The sequence below is a fragment of the Amblyomma maculatum genome, chromosome 6 (genome assembly GCF_055883805.1).
Source record: "Amblyomma maculatum isolate TAMU_Amacu chromosome 6, ASM5588380v1, whole genome shotgun sequence".
NCBI classification, from domain to species: domain Eukaryota; kingdom Metazoa; phylum Arthropoda; class Arachnida; order Ixodida; family Ixodidae; genus Amblyomma; species Amblyomma maculatum.
This window is the reverse complement of record NC_139349.1, coordinates 42,342,033-42,365,040: the sequence shown is the minus strand read 5'-3', so window position 1 is coordinate 42,365,040 and position 23,008 is coordinate 42,342,033. Positions and strand designations below refer to the sequence as shown.

The following is a 23,008-nucleotide window of genomic DNA, read 5'->3' as shown; positions in this document are numbered from 1 at the left end:
AACTGGATGTCTGACCACTGCGTAAAGTCAGCTGTGAAGCTACTAGACTTATTCAGCTTTCTTTTCATGAATCATGAGTGTATAGTTTTTCCATTGGCTGAAAAGAGGAGGTGGGGGAGGGAGTCTACTTTCGGCTCTTTACTTAGGGGCAATCTGACACGGGAGGCATATTCACATGCTTCTGCATAGGCATAATTAGGAGTTGCCCTGGCTCTCTTATAAAATGCTGTTGGATGTGATGACCACTGTGAGAAAAATGTTCTCATCAGGCTTGGCTATAAACTTTTTAGTGGCCAAAGCCATGCCCGCAAAACAGAAAGCGTATTCAGCAGCAAAAAAGAAGGAAAAAAAAACAACAAAAAAACACTAGACTTGAGTAGCCAAGCCTGATGTCTTGTGAAGAACAGCGCAAACACAGACTAACACACTTGACGAGGAAAGCAAGGAACTGTGCTGACTAGTGACTGACAGTTCTTTTCTTTCTTCCTTGATCAGAAGAATAATAATAAACACACACTGCCACATTGGTTAGTTTAGTCATCTGTTTTTGGAATTCCCAGATGCGCAACCATTCTTGATGTAAACTTATGGAAGAGCATCTCGGCTGAATGTTCATCACATTCTCTGACCATTGAGGGTACCAGAAGCAGGCAGTGATCATTCAGTGCTATTTGGATTCAACTACAACTCCATTCCCACATGCAAATCTTCAGTAGGGCTAATAAGTGTGACTTCCAGCACAAGTGCCTGGTACCATGCGACATTTGCTTTCTCAAAAATGTGAAGTGTGCTCCACTTTGAGGTTAGAACACCTTGGAATGCTCATGCAGTAAGAACCTTACTCTTGTCTTCAACTAGCTAGACATCAACAAAGTGCCCCATAACAGCCACTCAAATCTGAGAGCTTTCACATCCAAAATCACCAGTTGAAGATTCCATATTGCCTCAATCCACGCTGCAGGTATCAGGGTACTGGATCACCAGACCAGTATTGCAAACGCGCATTACACCGTAATGGAAGCATGGTAACGCCAACATTTGCACCATTTAGAATGCTCACTTGAATGTGCTTAGCAAGGTTTGTCGCTATCACTAGCCCAACAGTGCAACAGTTTAGTTTGAGATGCTTTTCCTAAGGACTTCACCAAAGAAGAGATGAGCACTTAAGGCCTCCTTTAAGGGGCAGCTGAAGCGGTTTTAGAATTGAACTGAATTAAAGGAGTGAAATCTGTGTAGGCTGATGATAAATCTTATCAAGTCGTTTCGTGCTAGCATTTGAATTGATGATGTAATTGCTGAATAAAACTACGGCAACAATTAGGGACACCGATGATGACATCATCTGCAGAGGTGATGCATTTTTTGCGCATAAACACTTGCACTTAGGAGGAAAAACAACACCAATCAGGGTAAATGTCTGTGACGCGTTGTTTGGCAGCATAGGACGACTCACAGAAGGAACTGAGCGAAAGCAGTTTAAGCTTCAAACATTACCACTAATGATGTTATCACCAAGTTTTTTGTCATTGCCGCGGTGGCCTGAAGGTTGTCACAAATTCAGTTGTCGGTTGTGTCATATGTTTAAATGGTAGCAAAACACATCTTGGTGAACTTAATCATACAGGTTTCACATATCCTAACGCATTCATCGGATGAAAATTTCGATAAAGCGTTTCGGTTTCCCTTTAAACACACCCTGCATCCACATTGTCACGGGGTTTCGCAGCGTTAACTCTGCCACTAGGTGCCTTGTTTCACACAGCCAGATTATTCACACATTGGAAAAATGGTAGAATGCTATTCTGAGAAGTCCCACTTGTAGGGCCACGGCATGCCATTCAGTCGAAAAGCAGTTCGGTATATGATTCTACTCTTTTATAGAGGATTTTCAAGGGGATAGTCCACTTATTGGATAAAGCCAATAACATGATAATGATCTCAAAAAATAAAAGAAATATTCAATGTGGAAATGCATAGTGCGGGTGTATAAAAATGAAATTAAATCCCAAAGCTCATCTTATTTGGCGATACTGCAAATAAATTTGTCGATTCAGTTGAAATTTTCTATCTCATGTTAGTTTTCTTTTTTACCTTTGGGTCATTATGTGTCCCATGGAAGAAAATTATAACAGAATATCCCATCAAAGGTATAGAAAACGGCGTTTATTCTATGTTTATTCGGCTTTCATAATTATGAGCGAATCATGCTTTTCATTGTGCTCGAGATTCACTAATTTCTCCAATTAGCAGTAAATGAAATCAGTCTAAATTTTACCATATCAAAGAAGTCAGGGGATAGAATTTCTTGAGCTTGTAATCTGGCCTTATGTTTAGCCTTTTATTTAGACCGGGAAAGCCTTACCGGCTGACCACTTTTTCCCATGGAGGAATGAACCGAGTTCACCGGCAGTCGCGTTGCGCCATTGTCACCACAATCCGTGTGCACACAAGAGCAGGCGCAGTCTGTGTTGCCACACGGTGTAGAGTAGCACGAATGCTCAATTTGTGGAGCAGGTTAGTTCAACCGAGGGTTGTCATCAGCTGCGCAAAGCACAAATACCTGGATTTTTTGTTTTCACAGGAAGAAAAAAGGTCTTCCATGCATTTCATGAATGCATTAAATGTTTCTCTTTATAAAAAACACAACCACAAGGCCGCTTTTAAATGAAGACTATGATGAAAAAGACCACAAACTTTTTGTGACACCTCTATTGGCAAGATAGATGGGTATTGTGAAAACTAATAGGGCGAAATGAATTTGGAAAAGAATGCAAATATTGTCTGAAAACAAAAAAAACGGGACATTTAAATGGAACATTCCTACACTTTTTGTAGGAACGTCTAGATAGCAAAATGAGCTAAAGCTACAGTCATGGGCTTTTTCAATGTCACTTATAACTGATTTAACACGATGTAGCAACTGCAAATCCTCTCAGACCAGCATCTGCTGCGACTAGCGCCACACCTCTCGAAACCCCCACTAGTGATGCCTCTGTTTCCTCTAGATGAACGCAATGAACAAAGTGTGCTTTGTGTAGACATCGCCACGAAGGACCAAAATCAAGATGACGCTTTACTGCTGCCCATGAAAATGCGCAGTAGGATTTGTGAAATTGGTGTATTGTATGTGGTGGTTACTCCGCACACATGAATAATCCGCTTCATACCATATGAACAGCGATGTTCTTTGGGTGTTCAGGGAACAACCAGACAAGTGCTCAGCTAGGCGCTTTATCTTCTCATTAAATTTCACGTACACAGTTTGAATCGGCTTCCCAGAGACTAGTGCCAAGCGGTATACAACCGAAAGACACGCAGTTTTTCACGCACATACATAGCAACACAAACTGTGACAGTTTATTGTTGGCACCCTCGAAGTATACACACATCGGACACCAGCCTCCCTATTTTGGGCAGTGTGTAGACGCGGGAAAAACAGTGGCTAAAGCTAGTCGGACTCACTTTTGTGCGATTGTACTAAATTGGATTCGCCCTGCTACGACCATTAGTGGATATAAACATGCTATCGTATTTATGGTACATACGGAATTTATGTGAAAGCCTAACATGATACATTGAACTTTGAAAACCGATGTTCCTGGAGAAAAAAAGTACCAGGTTTGTATCTTTATCCGCAGCATCAAAATACAACGTCGGACCCGTATGACGTATCTGCAAAATATGTACCGGGCCCTTCCGACATACCTTTAACCACAGCCTAAAACAAAATACAGTTATGAGGTCAGCATACAAATTTACGTATCTAGGCCAATTGTGGCTGCCTTCCATGCATAAATAATGGAAGTAGTTTTGATTGCCGCTTTCTCCTATAGGTTACTGAATTACCTTCACTTCTCACTGTATTTCTTTTTGCCCAACTTAGGTTTGACACAGGAAAAATTTTGGCACAGGAGAAGGTTACTGTGCCTCAAGGAATCCATCTTGTGGAGTACACAGCAATGATGGCCAACCTTGGGGCCAATCTGGTAGGCTCTGTTGTACAGTTTTATAATGTTCTACAGTTAGCGTTGTAAAAAGTGTAATGTATCATCGCCCACGAAACGGGGTGCGGGTATATAGAAAAAGAAAAATTATTGCCACATCACATCAGTGCCTGGTTAGCTGGCATTCTTGTAGCACACGGAGCATGCAAGCAGGCCTTTCAGTTAAGTGACTCTCCTGACCACGTAGAATCACACTATGCCACCACACTATGCCAACACACTATGCCAACACACTATGCCAACACACTATGCCAACACACTATGCCATGTTATACATGCTACAGTTTGGCTAAAAATGAGCTCCTCCTTGGTGTCTCACGTAGCTGTTGAAGTGCCTGCAAGACCTTCCAGAGCTTCTTTCGCAAGCCCGAGAGCAGGGAACAAGTGGAGTGACGAAAGGTTAGTAATTTCATCTTTGATCAACATTCATTCACAAACACCGATTTTTGTGACCCCGTTTTGCCGATTGGCAGTTCTTGTTCCTTCTACCGTTACTATATTACTGTAACTGCTACAGCTTCAGCTGTACTAAACTGCTCGTGTTGACCTGCTGCACTTAGGCGACACAGTGAGAATGGTGCATGTGCCTGCATGGCTATTTGTGCGTATTGCTGCGAACTATTCAAATGTTAATTTATTCTTTTTTGACAGCTGCAGGAATGCGGTCTTATTGTGAGTCCAGCATGCGAATCACTTCTGTATTCTTTGTTTGTTCATGCTCGTTGTTGTGAGATGCAGCTTTATCATTTCCTTTGTTGTGGCAGATAATTCAAGATGTATCTCGAAGGATTCCAACCGCGCACTTGTATTTCTACAATGTTCCCGTTTATGCTAGTCACTGTTCGTGGTTTTATCTAGATGTTTCTACGCTGCTTTTAAATTGGGCGCTTACGGGTGAAACGGGCATTCTTTGTTTGACAACCGACGAGCACATTTGCTGCTATTGCTGCCGCCGAGTTGCTTAGTTCTTTTGCAGGTGCAAGTCAGCCCAATAAAGAGTTGTCACCACTATGGGACAATATCCTTGCAAGGGCAGTTGTAATGCATCATTTCGTTGCACCATGTGCCTCTAAACTCAAGCCAGGGAATGCTGACTTTTGGTGGAAGAATTGAGAGCAGCTAAGACGCAAATAGAGTATAGTCCTGTACTAGCCACTGCATCTCATTAAGAGGTTCGGGTTGTTGCCCTAGTGCTTTAATCAACTAAAGCTAGTTGGCATTGGCTGGTATACCCTCCACCTCCCATGTTAGCAGCCTGACAGAGCAGAGTTGCAATCTCCCTTTCTCTACTATGCCACCTGCCAGTCGTGATAGGTGTCTTATATTTATCCAGTTGCAATTTCACTTCATTTGAAAAGAAGTCAGTGAAGGTTCAATTTATTGAACTTGATCACTCCATTTATTCACTATGTTAAAATTATGGTTTTTTGACTGTTACTGTAGATTCTAGGGTGGCGAAACGGTGAGCTATATGGTTGCATCAATCCTACAACATTTTTTATTGCATAAGCCGTACTACTCCAGGTCTCAGCCCCTTCGCGTAGCCGCGGCCGGTATCCACAGTGACCTTTAGAGCAGTCGCAGATGGGCTCCCGGCTCAGGCCCTCCCGTTGCCGCGGCTGTCGCCATGGCAGCGGGAACGGCTACCACTGGGATTCTCGAGTGCGCACCGAGGACTGACGTGTTTCCGTCGACTCCAGTGCCTCACCGCGAACTGCGACCCGTCGACCCAAGCGAGGCTGAAATTGGCCGAAAAACGTCTGGCCCAGCCCGAGCTGCCTCGGCTGCCTTCTCCGACCGACGGCTGATGCCGTCTCCGAGCCAAGGAGCCCTTCCGGGGAATATGGCCGCACTGCAAGCTCAGCGAGGCTACGATCTCGAGACTATGGCCTGGTCCACGGTCCCGGTCGCTCCAACTGAAGAGCTTCCGCCGGGATCAGCTTTCCGGTATGGGAATCGGTACAAGCTCGTGGAATGCCGCTCCCAGCGACAAGCCAAGATAGCGTCCTCTGCCGGGTCAACAGAGTCGGCGTTCTCAAATCAGCACAATGGCATCCTTCACCTTCAGGGAATTGAGGGACGTGCACCTCAGAAATCAAAATACGCGTTTGTCGCAGACGCAGTCGGGCTGCCGCCTTCTTGCCCGGCTCCACATCCAACATACCACACTTATGAAAGAACGGATACACATTCCAGTGCCGTGGAGCTGCGCTTTCCGCGTACGCCCTCTCCCCGCCAAAATGCACGTGAAGACCATGATGGCAGATACCTGGTGCGGGCGGAAGCCCTGGCACGCTATTATGGTTCAAACCCGCCATTTTTTATGTGAACGCATCCGGCCCGCAGCATGGAGGATGGTACACGGCTGCAGTCGTCCACAAGGCAAAAACAGTTAACGGTCTTAGCTTCAGGGCCCGCAACATAACTCATGCGGAGGAGGTCGCCATAGCATTGGCTGCTTCCCATTCGGACTCGAAATACATCATTTCCGACTCGCGAGGGGCCTGTCGGAATGACGAACAGGGCCGTATCTAGCCTATTGAATACTTCAAAATAACCCCTAAATTGGAAACCCTGCTCACTGATATATTATCTGGGCTCCTGCTCATCAGGGGCTGGCTAGAAACGAGGCTGCCGACGCTGCCCCCCACGCGCTCTTTCTCCGGGAAGTTTCTCCCCCTCCGACCAGGATGCTGATCCTAATCCAGCTTATACATTCAAAGATATCGTAAATTACTACTAATCTAGCCACAGCCTTCACCCCCGTCCATGTAAAGGCTTTTCAAAGGCGGATGAGCGGCTCTTACTTCGCCTCTATACCAACACACTGCTGTGCCCGGCATCTCTAAAACACTTCGACCCTGCTTTCTCTGGCAGCTGCCCGCACTGTGGGGCGGTGTCTTTGGACATCTACCACATGGTGCGAGCCTGCCCCTCTAATCCGGCTATCCCCCCTCATCCCAATCCAACCCGGGAGGACTGGGAGCCAACCCTGCTTGGCTGCTCCAACCTGCAGGCCCAATGGGCCTTAGTCGGGCGAGCCCGAGCGGCGGCAGATGCCACTGGGGTCTCGAACTAAAGACCTCCATCTAGTGTTTGTGAGGGTTGGCCCCCTTAGGGTCAGCTCATGCATAACCTACTGTATTTGTATCTGATATTAAATGTTTTCCACCACCACCACCGCTGGGCTCCCAGCTCAAGTCGTTGCGTGGCCACGGCCAGTAGCTATGTTGCACTGCAGATGGAGCGGCGCCGCTGCCAAGTGGGGGCGCTGCCGTTGCCGGCGGCACAGAAGAAGGAAAAGAAGAAAAGGATAAGAAAAAGAAGAAGAGAAAGAGAACGCATCCGCCCTTTGACTCCTCCGTAGTGACGCCCTTTGCTCCTTGACGATCGGCTAAGTATTGGGTTGCTAGTCCCGGTTTTGTCTTTCTCCTGTGCTTCTTTTGTTCTCTGTTGACTAACGCACGCGGTGACATTGTCAATTTAAGGTAATGTCGACGCAGTCCGCCGGCCAAGGGCGCTCCCCTTGGTCGGCTTCCCTCCTGACCGATGATCTGCCCTTGGAAGCTTTTCAGAGCTCCGGTGTCCGTAACATCCCTGTGGCACTCGTACCTAAGGATGGGGGCACCATTAAAATGAACAACCCAGGAGCTGTTCGAGCTGCCCTGCAGGAAATCACTTCCTTCTACGAAGGAATAACCGAGGTGCGCCAATTTGGTCGCGGCGGGATTCTTTGCCGTTCGCAAGAACTATCATGCATAAAGGACCTGCTAAAATGCTCCTCTTTCGCCTCTCATCAGGTAAGCAGTTTTATCCCTTCACACCTGGCTTGCACAAGAGGTTTAGTCCGAGGTGTAGATTCCTCATTAAGTCCACAAGAAACCCTTGACCTTCTTTCCGCGGCAGGCGTTGTTGCGGTCTATCGCTGTAGCCGGGAGCTAAATAATGTTCGTGTGCCGACAGAATCGGTTATTGCTACATTTGCAGGCACAGTCTGTCCATCGGAGATTAAAGCGTGGCCTTTAATATTCAGAGTTGATCACCTACCATCAAAGCCGCTGCAGTGCAACAACTGCTGGCGTTATGGCCATACTGCAGGCGGTTGCAAATCCACTTTGCGGTGTTGCAAATGCGGTGAAGCACATAAAACACACTTATGCTCAGATCAAATTCTCAAATGTTGTCTTTGCGGCGAACTTCACTCAGCAAATTCTTTGGAATGTCCCTCTAGAGCGCATGAAATGAAAATTCTGGAGATTATTGACCGTAAACGTTGCTCGAGGCGTGAGGCAATTCAGGAAATTAAAGACAGAGCTCATGGGTATGCAGGTGTGTCGGCCCGTTCAGGAGCTCCATTAGATTCCACGATGTCTAAAACCATAATAACTGCTATGGAAGCAACCATGACCAAAATGGTGGATAGGATTGTGACAATAGTCACAGAATGCATATCCAATGTTCTAGCAGCTAATAATACTCAGACTGTGCAGCCTGCTATGGTTTCTTCTACGGCACCTGGACATTCACTATCAGTGCAGCACTCATTAGCTGCAATGTCTTGTTCGCAAAATGAGTCTCTTTCCGCATTACCTATGCTTAATTCCAACAAGTCGGACGAGGCTCACGATGCAGATATGGATGAGACAGATACGCGAATTCTAAAACGCAGTGGATCCCCGTTGTCAAACCCGTCATCACCTCGCCCACAAGCAAAATCAAAAAAGCAACAGCTAGGATCTAAACCAAAGGAAAACATTTTGGGGCAGGCTGTTGCTGCTGCCCGGATTGCATAAACATAGGAAAGTTAAAAGTTCTTCAGTGGAATTGTAGATCTCTTCTTTCAGCTACTACAGATTTAGTTTATCTTTCTTTAAAACATAATCCAGAAATAATTGTTTTACAAGAAACTTGGCTTACAACTGAAAAACATTTTCACTTACAAAATTATCTATCATTTCGACAAGATCGCCAGTCAAGAGGTGGTGGGTTACTAATTCTAGTTTCTTCAAAATTTTGTCATAAGGCTAAGATTTCCTTTCAATATTCTAGTTTAGATTCAGAATTATTGGCTCTAGATTTTGAAATTCCAGGGTTCAGTCCGTTTACATTAGCGAATATTTATTTCCCTCATGGTGTTCACGACACCAGATCTCTAGACCACCTACTAGTTAATTGTCAAAATTCGGTTATTTTGGCTGGAGATTTTAATTCGCACCATGTATCGTGGGGTTACAAGACGGATCCCTGCGGCAAGCGTCTGTGGGATTGGCTTTCAGACAATAACCTTCACTGCATGAATTCTGGCTTACCAACTTTTGTACGTGCTCACAGTCAATCTGTGATAGATTTAACTTTTTCAAACACTAGTGTTTCTATACTAAATTGGTCGACAATTGATGGTGGCACCTCTAGCGACCATATACCTATTGTTTTTGAGGTTAACTGCCGCTTAACTCTGCCGACATATCAGTTGAGATCATACGTAAATTATAACCAGTTTCACTCATTTTTGATTTCGTCTCTTGAGTCTGTGGTTGAGTCTACGGAAGAGTTAAAATCGCAAACATTATGCCAGGCTATTGCATCCTGTCGTAAGAAGTGTGAATTTTTAGTACGTACATCTAAAGGCAATGCATCACCAAAATGGTGGAATGCAGATTGTTCGCGCGATTATAGAAGAAGAAAGGCTGCATGGAAGAAGCTCCTTCACAACCAGTGCCCCAAAAATTGGCATGATTATAAATTTTTTGCAGCTGCATTTAAACGCACAGTCGCACAAGCGAAAGATAATTATGATAATGAGTATTTCAATTACCTTTCACAATCTAATAACAGACGTGCACTTTTCAGGTTTTTAAAATCGCGGAAAAAGATTCCTGTCTCAGAAAATTTACCCTCATGTGTTTCGACTCCTCAAGAAGCTCTTAGAACAGTAGAAAACATCGCTAAAGGTTTAGAAAAGCGTTTTTTGTCAACACTTCCCAAATACCCTACGTTAGTAGGCCCAGTATATACGGTTAAGGATGTTCCTAAAATTACTTTTTCTCAGCTTTCTTCGATTATAATGACGTTGCCAACTGCTGCGCCTGGCCCTGACGGAGTAACGTCAAAAATGTTAAAAATCCTCTTTGAAGTGTCTCCAAATTCCTTGTTAGAATTGGTAAATTATTCAATTATTCATTCTTGGATACCTGGTGACTGGAAACTAGCCAAAGTGATTCCTTTACGGAAACACAATGGCGGTGGCTATACTTTGGAAAATATCAGACCAATATCTTTAACATCAAACTTGGTAAAATTAATTGAAAGGGTCGTACTCAAACGTGTTACCGAGTTTGTCGAACAAAAGCATATTCTTAGTCCCTGTCAAATCGGATTTCGAGCAAAATTTTCAATATGGAATGCACATACCGACCTTGAGAGTCGAATTCTTCTTGCGCGGCGCAAAAAAATGCATGCTGCATTGGTGACTCTAGATATAGAGAAGGCTTATGATAGTGTAGAGCCCCGAATTTTATTGCACAGATTAGAATCGCTATGCTTTCCACAATACTTAATTGATTGGATATCTACATTCCTACAAAACAGACAATTTTACTGTTCATTGAATGGAGTTCATTCTAGCAAATATCAACAAACCAGAGGTGTCCCTCAAGGGGCAGTCCTCTCGCCCGTGCTCTTTAACATTTTAATGAGTTCAATTCCCACTCATCAGGAGATCCGCACGTATGTCTATGCGGATGACATCGCATTCTTTACTGCTGCACCTGACATTCAATCCCTCAACAGGCGCCTGCAATCGTACCTAAGCTTCCTTCAAAATTGGTTAGATGACTTAAAATTTAAATTAAATGTTAAAAAGTGCGCGTTCCTTGTTTTCCAAATTCAGGATCCGGTAACTCTTGCTCTAACATTTAAGCAGGAAATGATTCCTCAAGTTAAGTCTTTGAAATATCTAGGGGTGATTTACGATGACCATCTGGCATGGAGGGATCACATTGAACATGTTGCAGCGAAGGGGGCACGTGCTGTGGGTATGTTGCGCAGATTAAGCAGTCCAAGGTCTGGGATGCGGCGAGACGCACTATTAATGATTTATGTTATGTATGTCCGCCCAATTATAGAATTTGGATCTGTGTTATTTTCTGGTTCACCTGCTTACAAAATTCGTCCGCTTGTTCTTTTAGAGCGGGAAGCGCTTAGATTATGCCTTGGGCTCCCCAAATTCGTGGCTAATAATGTACTATACCTTGAAGCCCGAATACCACCGTTAATAACTAGATTACAATTCTTGACTGTCCAGACGTATCTGAAAATATATGAATCACAATTCCACCGCTCCATATCAATTTTTTGTTGCGAGCCAGACTCCTTTTTTGGAGTCGTATGGCCTCGGTTTCATACCCCGCAGGTAATTCTAGTGCAAAATCTGTTACAACCTTTGCACGTAGTCCTTTCTAACATCTTTCCAACAAAAGTAAGTGCATCGTCGGTTCAAATTATCTTTGATGACATTTTCCCAAATAATGCGAAACACTTAGCACCTCACATTTTAAATGGATTATTAGAAGATCATTTACAAAGTCTTCCAGTTAGCATAACAATAGCAACGGATGCTTCTCAATTTAATGAAAAAGCCGGCGTTGGAATATACTGTCCGCTTTTAGACTGGGCTTTTTCAGTCCGTCTTCCGGATTTTACTCCAATTTTCCAGGCGGAGTTGCTGGCGGTGGTGCTTGCTCTGCGCAAACTAGACACAACATACTCAACAGTGGCTGTAATTACAGACTCTTATTCTTTGTGCTTGTCGCTTTCTTCGAATATGGATTCGCAAATTTTAAACACCTTTCTTTCATTGCTCCCCTCACATTTGAGGCTCATACATATAGTGTGGGTACCAGGACACAGCAATGTGACAGCCAATGAGATTGCAGACAGACTAGCCAAAGATTCTCTGAACGGCCCTGTATTGCCCATCCTCCCGGCAACAGCGTACATAACAGCAGCAAGATTTCGGCGGCGTGCCTTATTAAGCACGCAGTCTGGATCTATTTTATCCTCGGATGACTACCTGCACCTCAAGTATTCGTGGAATAGGAAATCATGTCAATCAAGGCAGACTGAGGTCTCTCTAACAAGGCTACGCTGTCGTATTCCGCCCCTAAATTTCTATATGCACAGGTCTGGTTTGGCGCTTTCTCCTGTCTGTGCTTTCTGCGGGGAACCGGAAACAATAGACCATTTCTTGATATTTTGCCGCCGTTTTACCATGATGAGAAAACGGTACTTAGAGAAGCCGTTACAACAGCTGGGTCTTAATTTGAGCAGCCAAATTTTATTATCGTTCGGTGCCACCATGCTTGGGTACAGCCACAGGTATGTTTTCAACGCCATTCAAAACTTCTTAATAGAAACAAAACGTCTACCTGACTAATATGCTTTGAAGTTTTATTCTGTACATATAAATCTTACTATTCTCTTACTGCGTGCGTTAGTATTTACTATTATATATTTTGGTTTATCATATCTACATTTCCTTCTCTATTCCCTAGCATTTATTATTATTTTTTTTTTTCCGATGTAGTTATACATCTCAAAATCTAATATCTCTGCACCCCAATTCTTGGCCGATCCCCCTATGTGGGTATGTGCCATCACATTAGAGGAGAACAACAACAACAAGAGAAAGAGAAAGAAAAAAATAAAAAGAAAAGAAGAAGAGAGTAGCTATGTCGGGGGCTTTGCTTACACAACCTGCCAGGCTTAACTAAAGCTAACTCCAGCAATTTTATTTCTACTGAATAGAAATTACGTAAGAAACCATGCCCCCTGTGGCTTCCACGCGCCTTCTCACAGAACTGTGGGGAAGCCCTCTTGCAAGAGCATGCATTTTCGTGAGGGGAAGCTTTTTTGGTGGTACTACTATATAATGTGCCTGCATTTGTGCAGAGATCTGAAACAGATTTCAGCGTCGTGCATGTCATAGGCCGCACATTGCTTCCCATAGACATGCCGAAGACTAAAAGGCAATACAGTAGAATCTCGTTATAGTAAACTCGGATGAAACAATAACTCAGATAGCAAAGTAAAACTGAAATCCTAGTTCATCTTCCATACACGACTGTACATTTTTGCACCTTTACAGTAGAGAGATTTTTGATAAAAATCGGTTTAATCAAGTATGTCTTGCCACGGCGACATACTTCCCGTAGACTGACATCGCTGCAGGCGCGTTACTTATAGTCATGAGGTGAATTTTTCTAACACAAAAAAAACGTAATAACAACAAATGCTCTCTTTAATGGCTTTACCACTATGCTCACTTGCACTGAGGCGAAGCCAACTTTATGCTATGCAGCTCATAGGGAAAAAAAGTAAATCTGGCTACAAACATAGAAATAAGGAAGCACAGTCCATTCAAAAAGTAAAAGAGAGTAAACGTGCAGTGAAAAATAGGGAAGGGAAGAAACGGCTGAAAGTCGGCAGCACGAGGCAGCGGTGAGACGAAGTGGAGGTGTGACCACGTGTGTAGTTTTGGAGCGCTTGGCTGGTGCCGCATTTCTCATCTGTTGACGGAAACAGCAGAAGATGATGCAGTGTCCGTGCAAGGCTTTGGTTTTCGCATGAAATCAAGTTCAGTTGTATTTGTAGCCATGTTACCTTCATGCTTAGGAAGTCCTCCCACAAGATATAAACAAAAATATTTATAACTGAAAACAAAAATGGCATAAAATGACAATAAAAGGGAGATGGGATGTATTTTAGAGTGTCTTTTCATAAAGCAACAAGAGATGTTTAGTAAGTAGCCATTTGATTACGAGACAGCATCTTCAGGGCCTTGTCATCACCAACAACTGATATAGTGAAGATTTTTGCCGGTCTGAGTGACTTAACTTAATAAAGGGGTTCTACTTTACGGGAATGTGCACCTTGTCATTAACTTACCGCCTAAAAACTATGGGCCTACATTTTTTGGGTGACATGGCATCACAACGCATTAGGGCCATTTTTTTTACCCTACACCAGCTTCACTGGTGTAGCAAATCTCCAATACCTCCAATGGTATTTTGCTACACTGTCTAGCTGGTGTAGGTTAAAAAAATGGCCCTATTATCACAGCTCGGAGATGGACACATGATATTGGTGCCATTGTTATTGCCTGCATCATACGAAAAGGGGCATGATGTGCCCCTACATGGATTAGGGAACATTAATGCTGCAGTAGTTTGGTAAGAGAAAGATGCACGGCTATCCTTCTTGACACCTTGGAGTAGCTCGGAGCAGGGTGGGAAGCTGAAGTCAGGAAAAAACACACACAGACAGTGGTCGCTGTGGGTCACAGCAAGAAAGAAGAGAGTGGTGGAAGAGAACTAGGCCAATGACAATTTCAAGATGGATAATGAGTTGGATAATCTGAATGTTTCTAAGTCTTCAGCTTGCTTCATCCTTTATGTAATAATTCTTTCCTTACAACTGGCTGCTCTCTGAAGGCCTTTTTAACAGGACAGCATTAGAGGCTTTTGTGCATAGTTTTTCTGTATCATATAGCTACACAGTAGGCCTTATGGCTCGATTACTTCAAACTGCTTTGTACCAGCATTAGCATTCAGAAAGTTGGCAGCAGAAATTTTCTCTGGTGTTTTTGTCCATAATCAAAGCCATTTCAATTAAAATAAATCCAAATATATGTGGAACAGAGCACACTGATGAGAGTGCTCGTTTGTGTGTTTTTTCCTCGGCATGCTCCTCACTGTCTGCAACCTCCGCACCTTTGTTGTGCGTCTTTCCCTGTGCCTCCATGTTGTCCACGCTTGTTGCACACTCTCCTGCCCCGCTGGCTGTCTCTGCGTCTGCAGCGTCTCTCCATTGCTCCTCACTATTTCTAGTCTCGGGAGGGGAAGACCGAGAAAGTATGCTACAGCTGAAGGTGCTGGGTCAGCTCACATAAAGAAAAATCGCTAGTTTGATTGTGTAGCCATACTTAACAGAGCTTACGCTCGGATAACTAGACATAACTAGAATAAGCTTTCATAGTTTTATTTAGAGTGGTATTGTTTTTGAATATGCTGATGAAATTGAAAATCAGCACTCTCATTAGTGCCACTGTTGCCATGAGTTCTTGCGCCAGGTTTAACTGTGACGTGCTCGTTACAAGATCTGCTTTGTGTAATAATTTGTGGCTAATTTATTTAATGGCAGTGCTTTTGACTGTACACAGTATGTTTGTTACCTGAATCAACTGTGGCCAAACTCTGACTTCTTTCTTTTTATGCAATCATTTTTTCCCAGCTTCAAAGGTCTCTCCATCATTAGGTGCCATCGACTGGGCTCAACACACAGCCGACTACATTGACAGACTGTACAGGGCTGTTGGAAACTTTGTAGGTATATGTCGGGACACCTTCCAACACTGTCTTTGAGTGTAATGGGTCCAGATTAAAGTTATCGTTGTGATCTACAGTAGGGACTAGGGGGTATGCTTGTAACTGAAAGGTAAAAGGGAGAAATGTAAGTCTAGTGAAATTTTATAGTGTGTAAATGAATGTGGCTCCTTGATGTGCAGTCACTCATGTTTTACTTCCTGAAGAGCTTATAATCACGTGAAAACAAAGGAACTGTTTGGCCTGGATGCATGCCGTGTGTCATTGTTTGGCAACATGGGTTTAACGATGACTACCACTTACATACTAAGAAAACAGGGCTGAGACACTTTTTTAGTCTGTGTCTTTTGGAAGCGGTGATGGTGTACATTGACTTGTTCGAAATCGATGGTCAAAGCCTCACAACCAAGTCGTGATGTTACACGGCCATATTTGGCCATAAGTTCTGTCTAATGGTGGTAATTTCATGCTTTCTTGTGTGTACTATAAATGCATGCCTCCTGAGTTAGGCTGTTAATCAGGGAGTGCGGTAATATGACAAATACGTTCTCCTGCCCTTTTCTTTTCGTTGCACTCTCAAGACCACTCTGACGAGTTGTTGGCATGGCTTCAAGGTGAAACTGTTTGACATGGTGCCTCCGTCAGAGCTAGTCAGCGCCAGGCTTGAGAAGCTTGTGAATGACGGCAATGCGAGACCTGGTTGTTGCTACTATCACGCAAAGCGCAAGATACTGTGCATCAAATGCAAGGTAGGCAGTTTGGTATGCATGGCTGGCTACTTTAATATTTCAACATGTCATGGCTGCTACGTTTTGCTTTTCTTTTACTTTTCATTAGAGGATAAGCAGGCTTGCACGGTTATCAGATAGGATTTTCACGGACATCTTGGCAAGGTGTTATTCCTCTAAAACCAGCAGATGGAGTACATTTTGATCAAAATTCCTGACTCTCTTTTAGATTCTTGAACTCCTGGCCCTAATTTGAACAATGCATTGATGTATGTATATGCCTGTCAAAAACGACTGTCAATCACCTTTAAGGGAACAGGGTAGGCAAATTTTCAGAATTGTTTTTTATTTTTCTGCTATTTAAAACTCCTATGCTATCCTTTATATAGTCCAGGCTTTCATTTACGCACATGCAAAATATTTACTCTAAAATCAATATTTTTCGAAACCTAGGCAGCAAACAACCACTTTGCGCTTTGGCACCTGATTGAGATCTGTGCCTTTCCTAACCTGGACAATAAAAAAAAAATTAGTGCCTATTTTGTTCACGTTCAGCTGGATGGTTGTCACTCATCTGACAACAGTGGAAAGCTGGCTAGCACATTTTGTTTAACCTATGTTCATATGCAGCTGGATTACTTGCGACTTGCTGTATTTTGTGTGTGCTTCGGCATTTTTCGCGGGCAACCGACTTTGTTTTGTTTTTTGTTTTTTGAGGCTGGATATTTAGCACTCATCCAATGAAGAAGACAAAGAAGTGGTTTAGAAGACTATGCTTGCACAACAACCTGCATAAATCGACCAGCAAAGAAACCAAATCTCCACAACACTATCCAGCAGCGGATGCTGCGGTCATTGTGCGCGTCTGCATTGAGACTGTCACGCTCGGTGGGATGTATGGAGACCAGAAAGGGAAATGTTTGTGATTGTTGCTATGGCGTGATTAACATTAACCTTCTCTTCATGGCGTTGAACCCCACAAACCAAACCAATTCTTCTCTCATGTTTTGTTGCCAAAAGCTATTCGTGTAAAGCATGCGGTAAGGATTTGCAGCTGGTTGAAGACGTTGCACGTCTAGGAGTTGCTTGTGTGTTCTCCCAGAAATGTGAAGTGAAAGTGGCTCTCAGCCCACCGGTTCGAGACATCCAAATGGAAAACATCGAACAGCATGGCTCGAGCTGATATGGGAGGTCACTCGGAATCTCTGCAGGGTGGTTCACAGTCCACTGGTTATGTGAGGCTAACTGACGGCGACTATACTTCATGCAGAGGGCTGCACAGCAGGTCACTAAGGAGGTTTGGAGGGCGAGGCAGCTAGCACAGAAAAGAGGCATTGATAATGGAGGTGACTAACAGGCTAGCGACTATTGAAAAAATTCTTCAGTATGTATTTCTAGAGTTCTATTTTAATAAAGCCCTTTTTTCAATTTCAGACAATTATTTCGAAACATGAAATTTTGCTGCATTTGACCCCCCCCCCCCCCCCCCTTTTTTTTTTTTTTTCAAAAACTACTTGAGCTAGGGAGATAATGATTTAGACCTATTGAGTAAATACTACAGAGAGTGTACAGAACCAGAATTATCAACATTGATGGAGTGAATTTTGATTTAAAGGTGATTTACTGCAGATTTGGGCTTTAAATTTTGGTAGTCCTAGTAAAAAAAAGGAAGCAAAAAATCCAGCATTCAGAAGACAATAATCCTGGTTCAGTATGGCTGCCTTGGATTGCTGATTACAATGATACCAAGTTGATTGCTGTAACCCTAGCAGATCATGAGAAAAAGGGTTAGAAGCATAGGCTAAAATGCATGGGAGGAGTAGGGCCTACCGTGTCCCCTTAAAACGGGTATGCATAAATTGTGCCGTAATGTCTTGTGTGTTTCGTCCTAGTTTCCTTGCACCAGTTACATTTATGCAGGTATGTCTCAAAATAGCCAACTAGCCCAAAGTAAAGTCTTGCTTGATCACCTTTAGTCACGCATCACAAACAAAGCACTACTCTTAACTATACTGGAGAAACCATGCCAAATGAAGGTATTGAACAAAAAAACCAGTGGCAAACAAACGAAATTGCAAGTCCACAGCACTGGGCAGTTTATCTTTACACAATCATATGTCATTACAAAAGCACTGTGTGCACTCATGGAGAATGAGAAGGTTTGTTGGCTCCAATTGGAATGTGATGAAACCAATTGAAACCAGTTATATTATCAGATGGTTTTAAATGATTTCAATTGGTTTCATTGAACACATTTGGAATTCTTAGCCGGGCTAGCTTTTATCTTCCTAGAAGTGTTTAGAAATATAGTCTCAAAAATTATGGACAGAGTTTTGTGGAGGGATATGTAAATATTGGAAACTTCAATAGCTTGCAAATATTATTTGCTAATCGATTCGCACTGTGCTTTCACTATTTGAACCTCCTAAACATAAAAAATAAAATACAAATATATAGTTTAACTTAATTGGTTGCAAAACATTGCAATATCTGCAAACAACTGTATCTAGCACTTGTCGTACACATTAACCTGTACTTTCTGCACAGAATGGACTGTCACCACATGGCAGAAGCCTGTGCATGGTGGTGAGCTGACGGTCATCGATAGCTGCCAGCTTATCGAGTCACATCATGTCACATCAGGCTCAATGCCAGTCTGCTCATCTGCACTGTGTGCGTTAGTGCAGCGCGTGGGCTGGGGCACGTAAGGAGTGGTTTCGTTTTCGCGTATTCGCAGTTTGCTATTGTATTTGGATGGTTTGGACGCTTGGTCCCATCATGGAGCTTGTAGTTCAGCGATATTGGTACACAAGGTCTGGGGAGGGTATGTGTCATTGCAAATGCTGCGTTTTAGATGGAATTTCACAACAGTCGGGTTGTCTTCAGCTGTCCCAAGGGAGCTAGAAGGGGATGGTGTGCTCACGTTGCTGCCCAGATTGGTCCTCTTACGTCCATTTCGTGAACCATCTCATTGCATTGTGGCCACGACGACGTGCCCCTCAAATAATCGGCCACCAACATTATTACTTCTGTAAAGAGAAATCTGTTCACCTTACAATGATTTCCGACGGGATTCCTTTGTATTGCGAGCGCAAGGTCGTACTAGCCATGATATCATACTTGTTTCTTTTTTTTTTTTCTGTGAGCGAAATTGTTCTCCAAATAATGACATTTACTGCTGTATTAGTGCTACATAAATCTCTCTCCCTAATATAGCATCTCGTGGGCTTTAAAGATGTACATATATTCAATACCTGATATATACCTGATGCAGCATACACGTGCCAAGCGCTTATCGCACCAGGTGCTAAAAAGAAGGCCACACTTACTCTTACCTAGAGGGAAAGCTGTGCCACCATCTATGAGAGTTTGCATGGAGCTTCTTGATGACCAGTTCAGCCACCATGGGTGCCCAAAGCATCATAAGGTGGAGAGCTACCAGGTGCAGAAGTACAACTTTTGGCTAAAAATAATGTAGAAATAAATGTTGTTCTACCATAAAACATGTCCCAACATTCAATATGGGGACTGTAAATTTGAAAAAGCAAGTGAAACAGCAAGTAAGTGTAAAATTTGTCTAAAATAAGTGATGGCTCTCTCTCCTATAGGCTAAGTGTTGAGCAGCATGCAAACCAATGTTTCACACCTGATAGGCACACTTTAAAAAGAAAAAGAATGTTGGAAATATATATGTGGTTGCTCAATCACTTCAGGAAGTTTTTTGTGGCATTTCGAAAAACAGAAACCTTTTATTGGCATCGTCTGCTTTTGTGCCTTCGCTAGTATGGCTTTTGTGCTCTACGTTGCTGCCTCAAGATGATGACAATGACAATAAGGGGTAGGAGTCATCTTAGTAAAGCCACTTTGTGTTTTTTTAAAAAAAATGCGACTGTCTTGTAAGAAGTAGCACACAAGCCCATGATTCTCAGCACACCAATGGTGGCTGAAGTGCAGCATCCTCAGCTTTCCCTCTAGGTAAGAGTAACAAACTCTATGCACCCTAGATCACATGATGCCACCCTAATACCTACCCTAGGTCACAGGATGCCACCCATGATGGCAGCCACCCTAAGCCCATCTAAGGCCCTGCGGCGGTGGCAGCTTTTGAAAGCAACAAATAAATATTTTCGCCACCTTTGTGGCAGTATACAAAATATTGTGCCCTTAAAAACCAATCAAGCCTCGCCATGAATGCAGAATTAGAAAGGACGGAATGACGCGATTCTCACAATGGATTGAGTCCCCTGTTTTCCGGAGGTAATGATGGCAAGTAAGCATTTCTTGCAATGCAATGTGTCTTCGGCCGCCAATATGGTCAAACAGCCTGCATGGACAAAACCCTGCAATTTTAAAAATGACTGCACAGGTCCAATAGAGTAAAGGTATGGGGCAGACTTAGCACACCCCTCAGAAGATAAGGGGGGGGGGCAGCCGCACCCCCTGTGCGCACGCCTATGCGTACAAGAAGCGGTGGACAGACGCATTAGACAGCCCACATACGTTTTGCGGGATTCTCGACAAATGACGAGCCCATCGGCATTTGCATAGCACATTGTATTGATGTTATAATGCTCTACACTAACATTATACTAGCTTATATTCTAGTGTATGTAATCTTGATGTAGTAATAATGTGAATAATTCGGCAAAAGTATTACATTCCAGAGTGCGATCCACGAAATTTCTGAAGGGACTATATTCTGCTCCGCTGTGAACCGGTGTCTTTCGTCGCTGTAACCTTTGCTGCATAGCCGCATAAAGTTGTCCGCGAGTATGGTTTATTTTTTTTAATTCTTGCTGGGGGGTTTTCTCAGTAATCAAATAACAATTTCAAATAGTGGTAGCCTTTTAAAACGGGATGCATGATATTGCTGGAGTATAAAAACTGTTTGTAATAATGCATGATTTGTGCACATTTCCTCACTTTGCCACGTTTCATTAATTTTTTTGTGTGTCATGTAAGGGAACCTGGAAAAATCAAATTAGTTGACTAATGTCATTTAATGCAAATAATATTAAATTGACTATGTAACAGGGGTATGGATATCATTGAACTCAATGCCATTCACAATTATTTTGATGAATTCACCTTAGTTTTTTTTATCTATAAAAAGCTATTCACTTCCTAATTTATCATTCAAAACAATACTACATACTTTTGTTAGGAACAACACCCTGTCATGTAACAGATAATTTATTCACAATATTGACCTGCATACGGCCCCTTTTCAGCTGATTTTCGCTGATACATTTATTGGCACTGCTTGGCTGATGCTCTAGTGCATGTGTTGATTACTTTTTTGACTTGGCAGTCAAAACCAACATTTTCTTCTGAACAATTTTGAAATCTCATTTCAGCATGTGTTTGTATATTTTATGTTTTTCTGTATGTCATCTAAGATTTCATGATGTTCTTAGTTTCATTGCTTGGAGCTGTTGTAGTTGAAAATTTTGGATATACTGCCGTCCAAATCATTAACTGGCGCACGTAAGGGCTGCCTTTTCTGTGCCTTAGTGTGGATGAAACTTATGGAAAAGTGAAAATTAGGCGAGGGCTTGGGGAACCTCTGCTTAAATTTGACCTAGCTCCTTTGTAATGCGCAGGAGCACCGAAAAGACGGTCATCACGCGTGCTAGTTAAAGATTTGGGTGACTGTACTTATACATATGTTTTTGTTTGTTTCCTTGACAGTATGATTGGTATACTGTGCTTGATCTATAATCCTCGTAATCCACTTGGTTGAGGGTTGGTTGCATGTTTATTATTTTGTCTGTAGCTCATTTCTATTTCTCTTATCACTTTTCAATGCGCATTTGATTCAGTCATTAATCAGCTTGTCTCTTGCAGTTGTGATGCCATGATTTGTTTACCTTTGTCGTTCCAGGAAGGATGGGTTGCCTTTTCAACCATCACTGTAGAAGGGCACAAGAAGATGACAGCTACAGACTTCAACTGTGGTTTTCTGAGCAAAGTGCCCGTGAATGAACAGTTCTTTTCAGCAGGAAATGCAGCACATCACAAAAGAACCAAGACGTGATCAGCCGTTGTTTCATAATCATTGCTTAACGATTCAGCAATCACGCACTCGTTGTATTAGGTATGTTTTTCATGGTTAAACTATTTTGCTTCACTGGTCGGTGCGTGCTTTTAAATTTTTATTTGTTTATACAACTTTTTTATTGGCATTCTGCTCTACTCTGCGTGTGTTAGAACAGCTTTTCTACAAACATCAGTTTCATTTTGGAGAGAGTATTACCGCGGTAAGCCATTATGTGAGTGCTACTGACATGCACTATTTGTAGCCACAGTGGGCAGAGCCGAGGCAGAGTGGCTAAGCAGGCTGTTTATTCGGCACGCCAGGTCGTACGGAAGAAAACCACGGGTAGTCTGCTTGCGCGCCTTTCACACACAGGTGATGCTCGGAGCATTGCATAATACGGCACCAGAGTCGATCGCATTTCGATCACCTGACACTGCATTGCTTCCCCCCTAATTATTTTATGCAAGCTCTATTGTAATGACTAACACACATGGTCGCCTTACTCAAAAAAAATCTCCATGACTTCCCTCTGTCCTCAGCTTTCTCTTTCATTTGGTGGAACCTGTCATCCATATGCTTTTCCAAGTTTGGCTGGAGAAAGCCGAGACTTGTGCACAGTTCTCATGAAAAACAATTCCACAGGTATAGCCCCGTGCTGAAGTAAGCGCGTTTCAATACATGAGAAGACACGGGTCAATGTGATGTTGGAAAGTTTTTAATTGACCCGTATTCATCTCTCATCCAGAACCTGCCTCAGCAGGTCTCTCTTGCTGGTTTGTACATACTGCCCTGCCATCCATTCCTGTGTAGAAAGTCTGTGAAATCCTTGGCAAAAACAGAGGCTATTGTCCATAA

General features: G+C 43.0%; 1 protein-coding gene across 2 annotated transcripts in view; it reads left to right on the top strand.

The window, feature by feature from the left end:
* Positions 1-23,008, top strand: part of LOC146185618 (methionyl-tRNA formyltransferase, mitochondrial) — a 28,185-nt gene extending 5,177 nt beyond the window's left edge. The window contains exons 5-9 of one of the 2 annotated variants that reach the window (XR_014708008.1): positions 3,884-3,986; positions 4,328-4,403; positions 15,294-15,389; positions 15,967-16,134; positions 21,998-22,136. Coding sequence is in view for 1 of the 2 variants with exons in the window: in XM_084606531.1 (XP_084462657.1) it covers positions 3,884-3,986; positions 4,328-4,403; positions 15,294-15,385; positions 15,967-16,134; positions 21,998-22,150 (592 nt within the window). In the remaining variant the exon portion in view is untranslated. Of the gene's footprint in view, positions 1-3,883; positions 3,987-4,327; positions 4,404-15,293; positions 15,390-15,966; positions 16,135-21,997 lie in introns of both variants that reach the window. The other variant, XM_084606531.1, reaches the window with a different exon arrangement.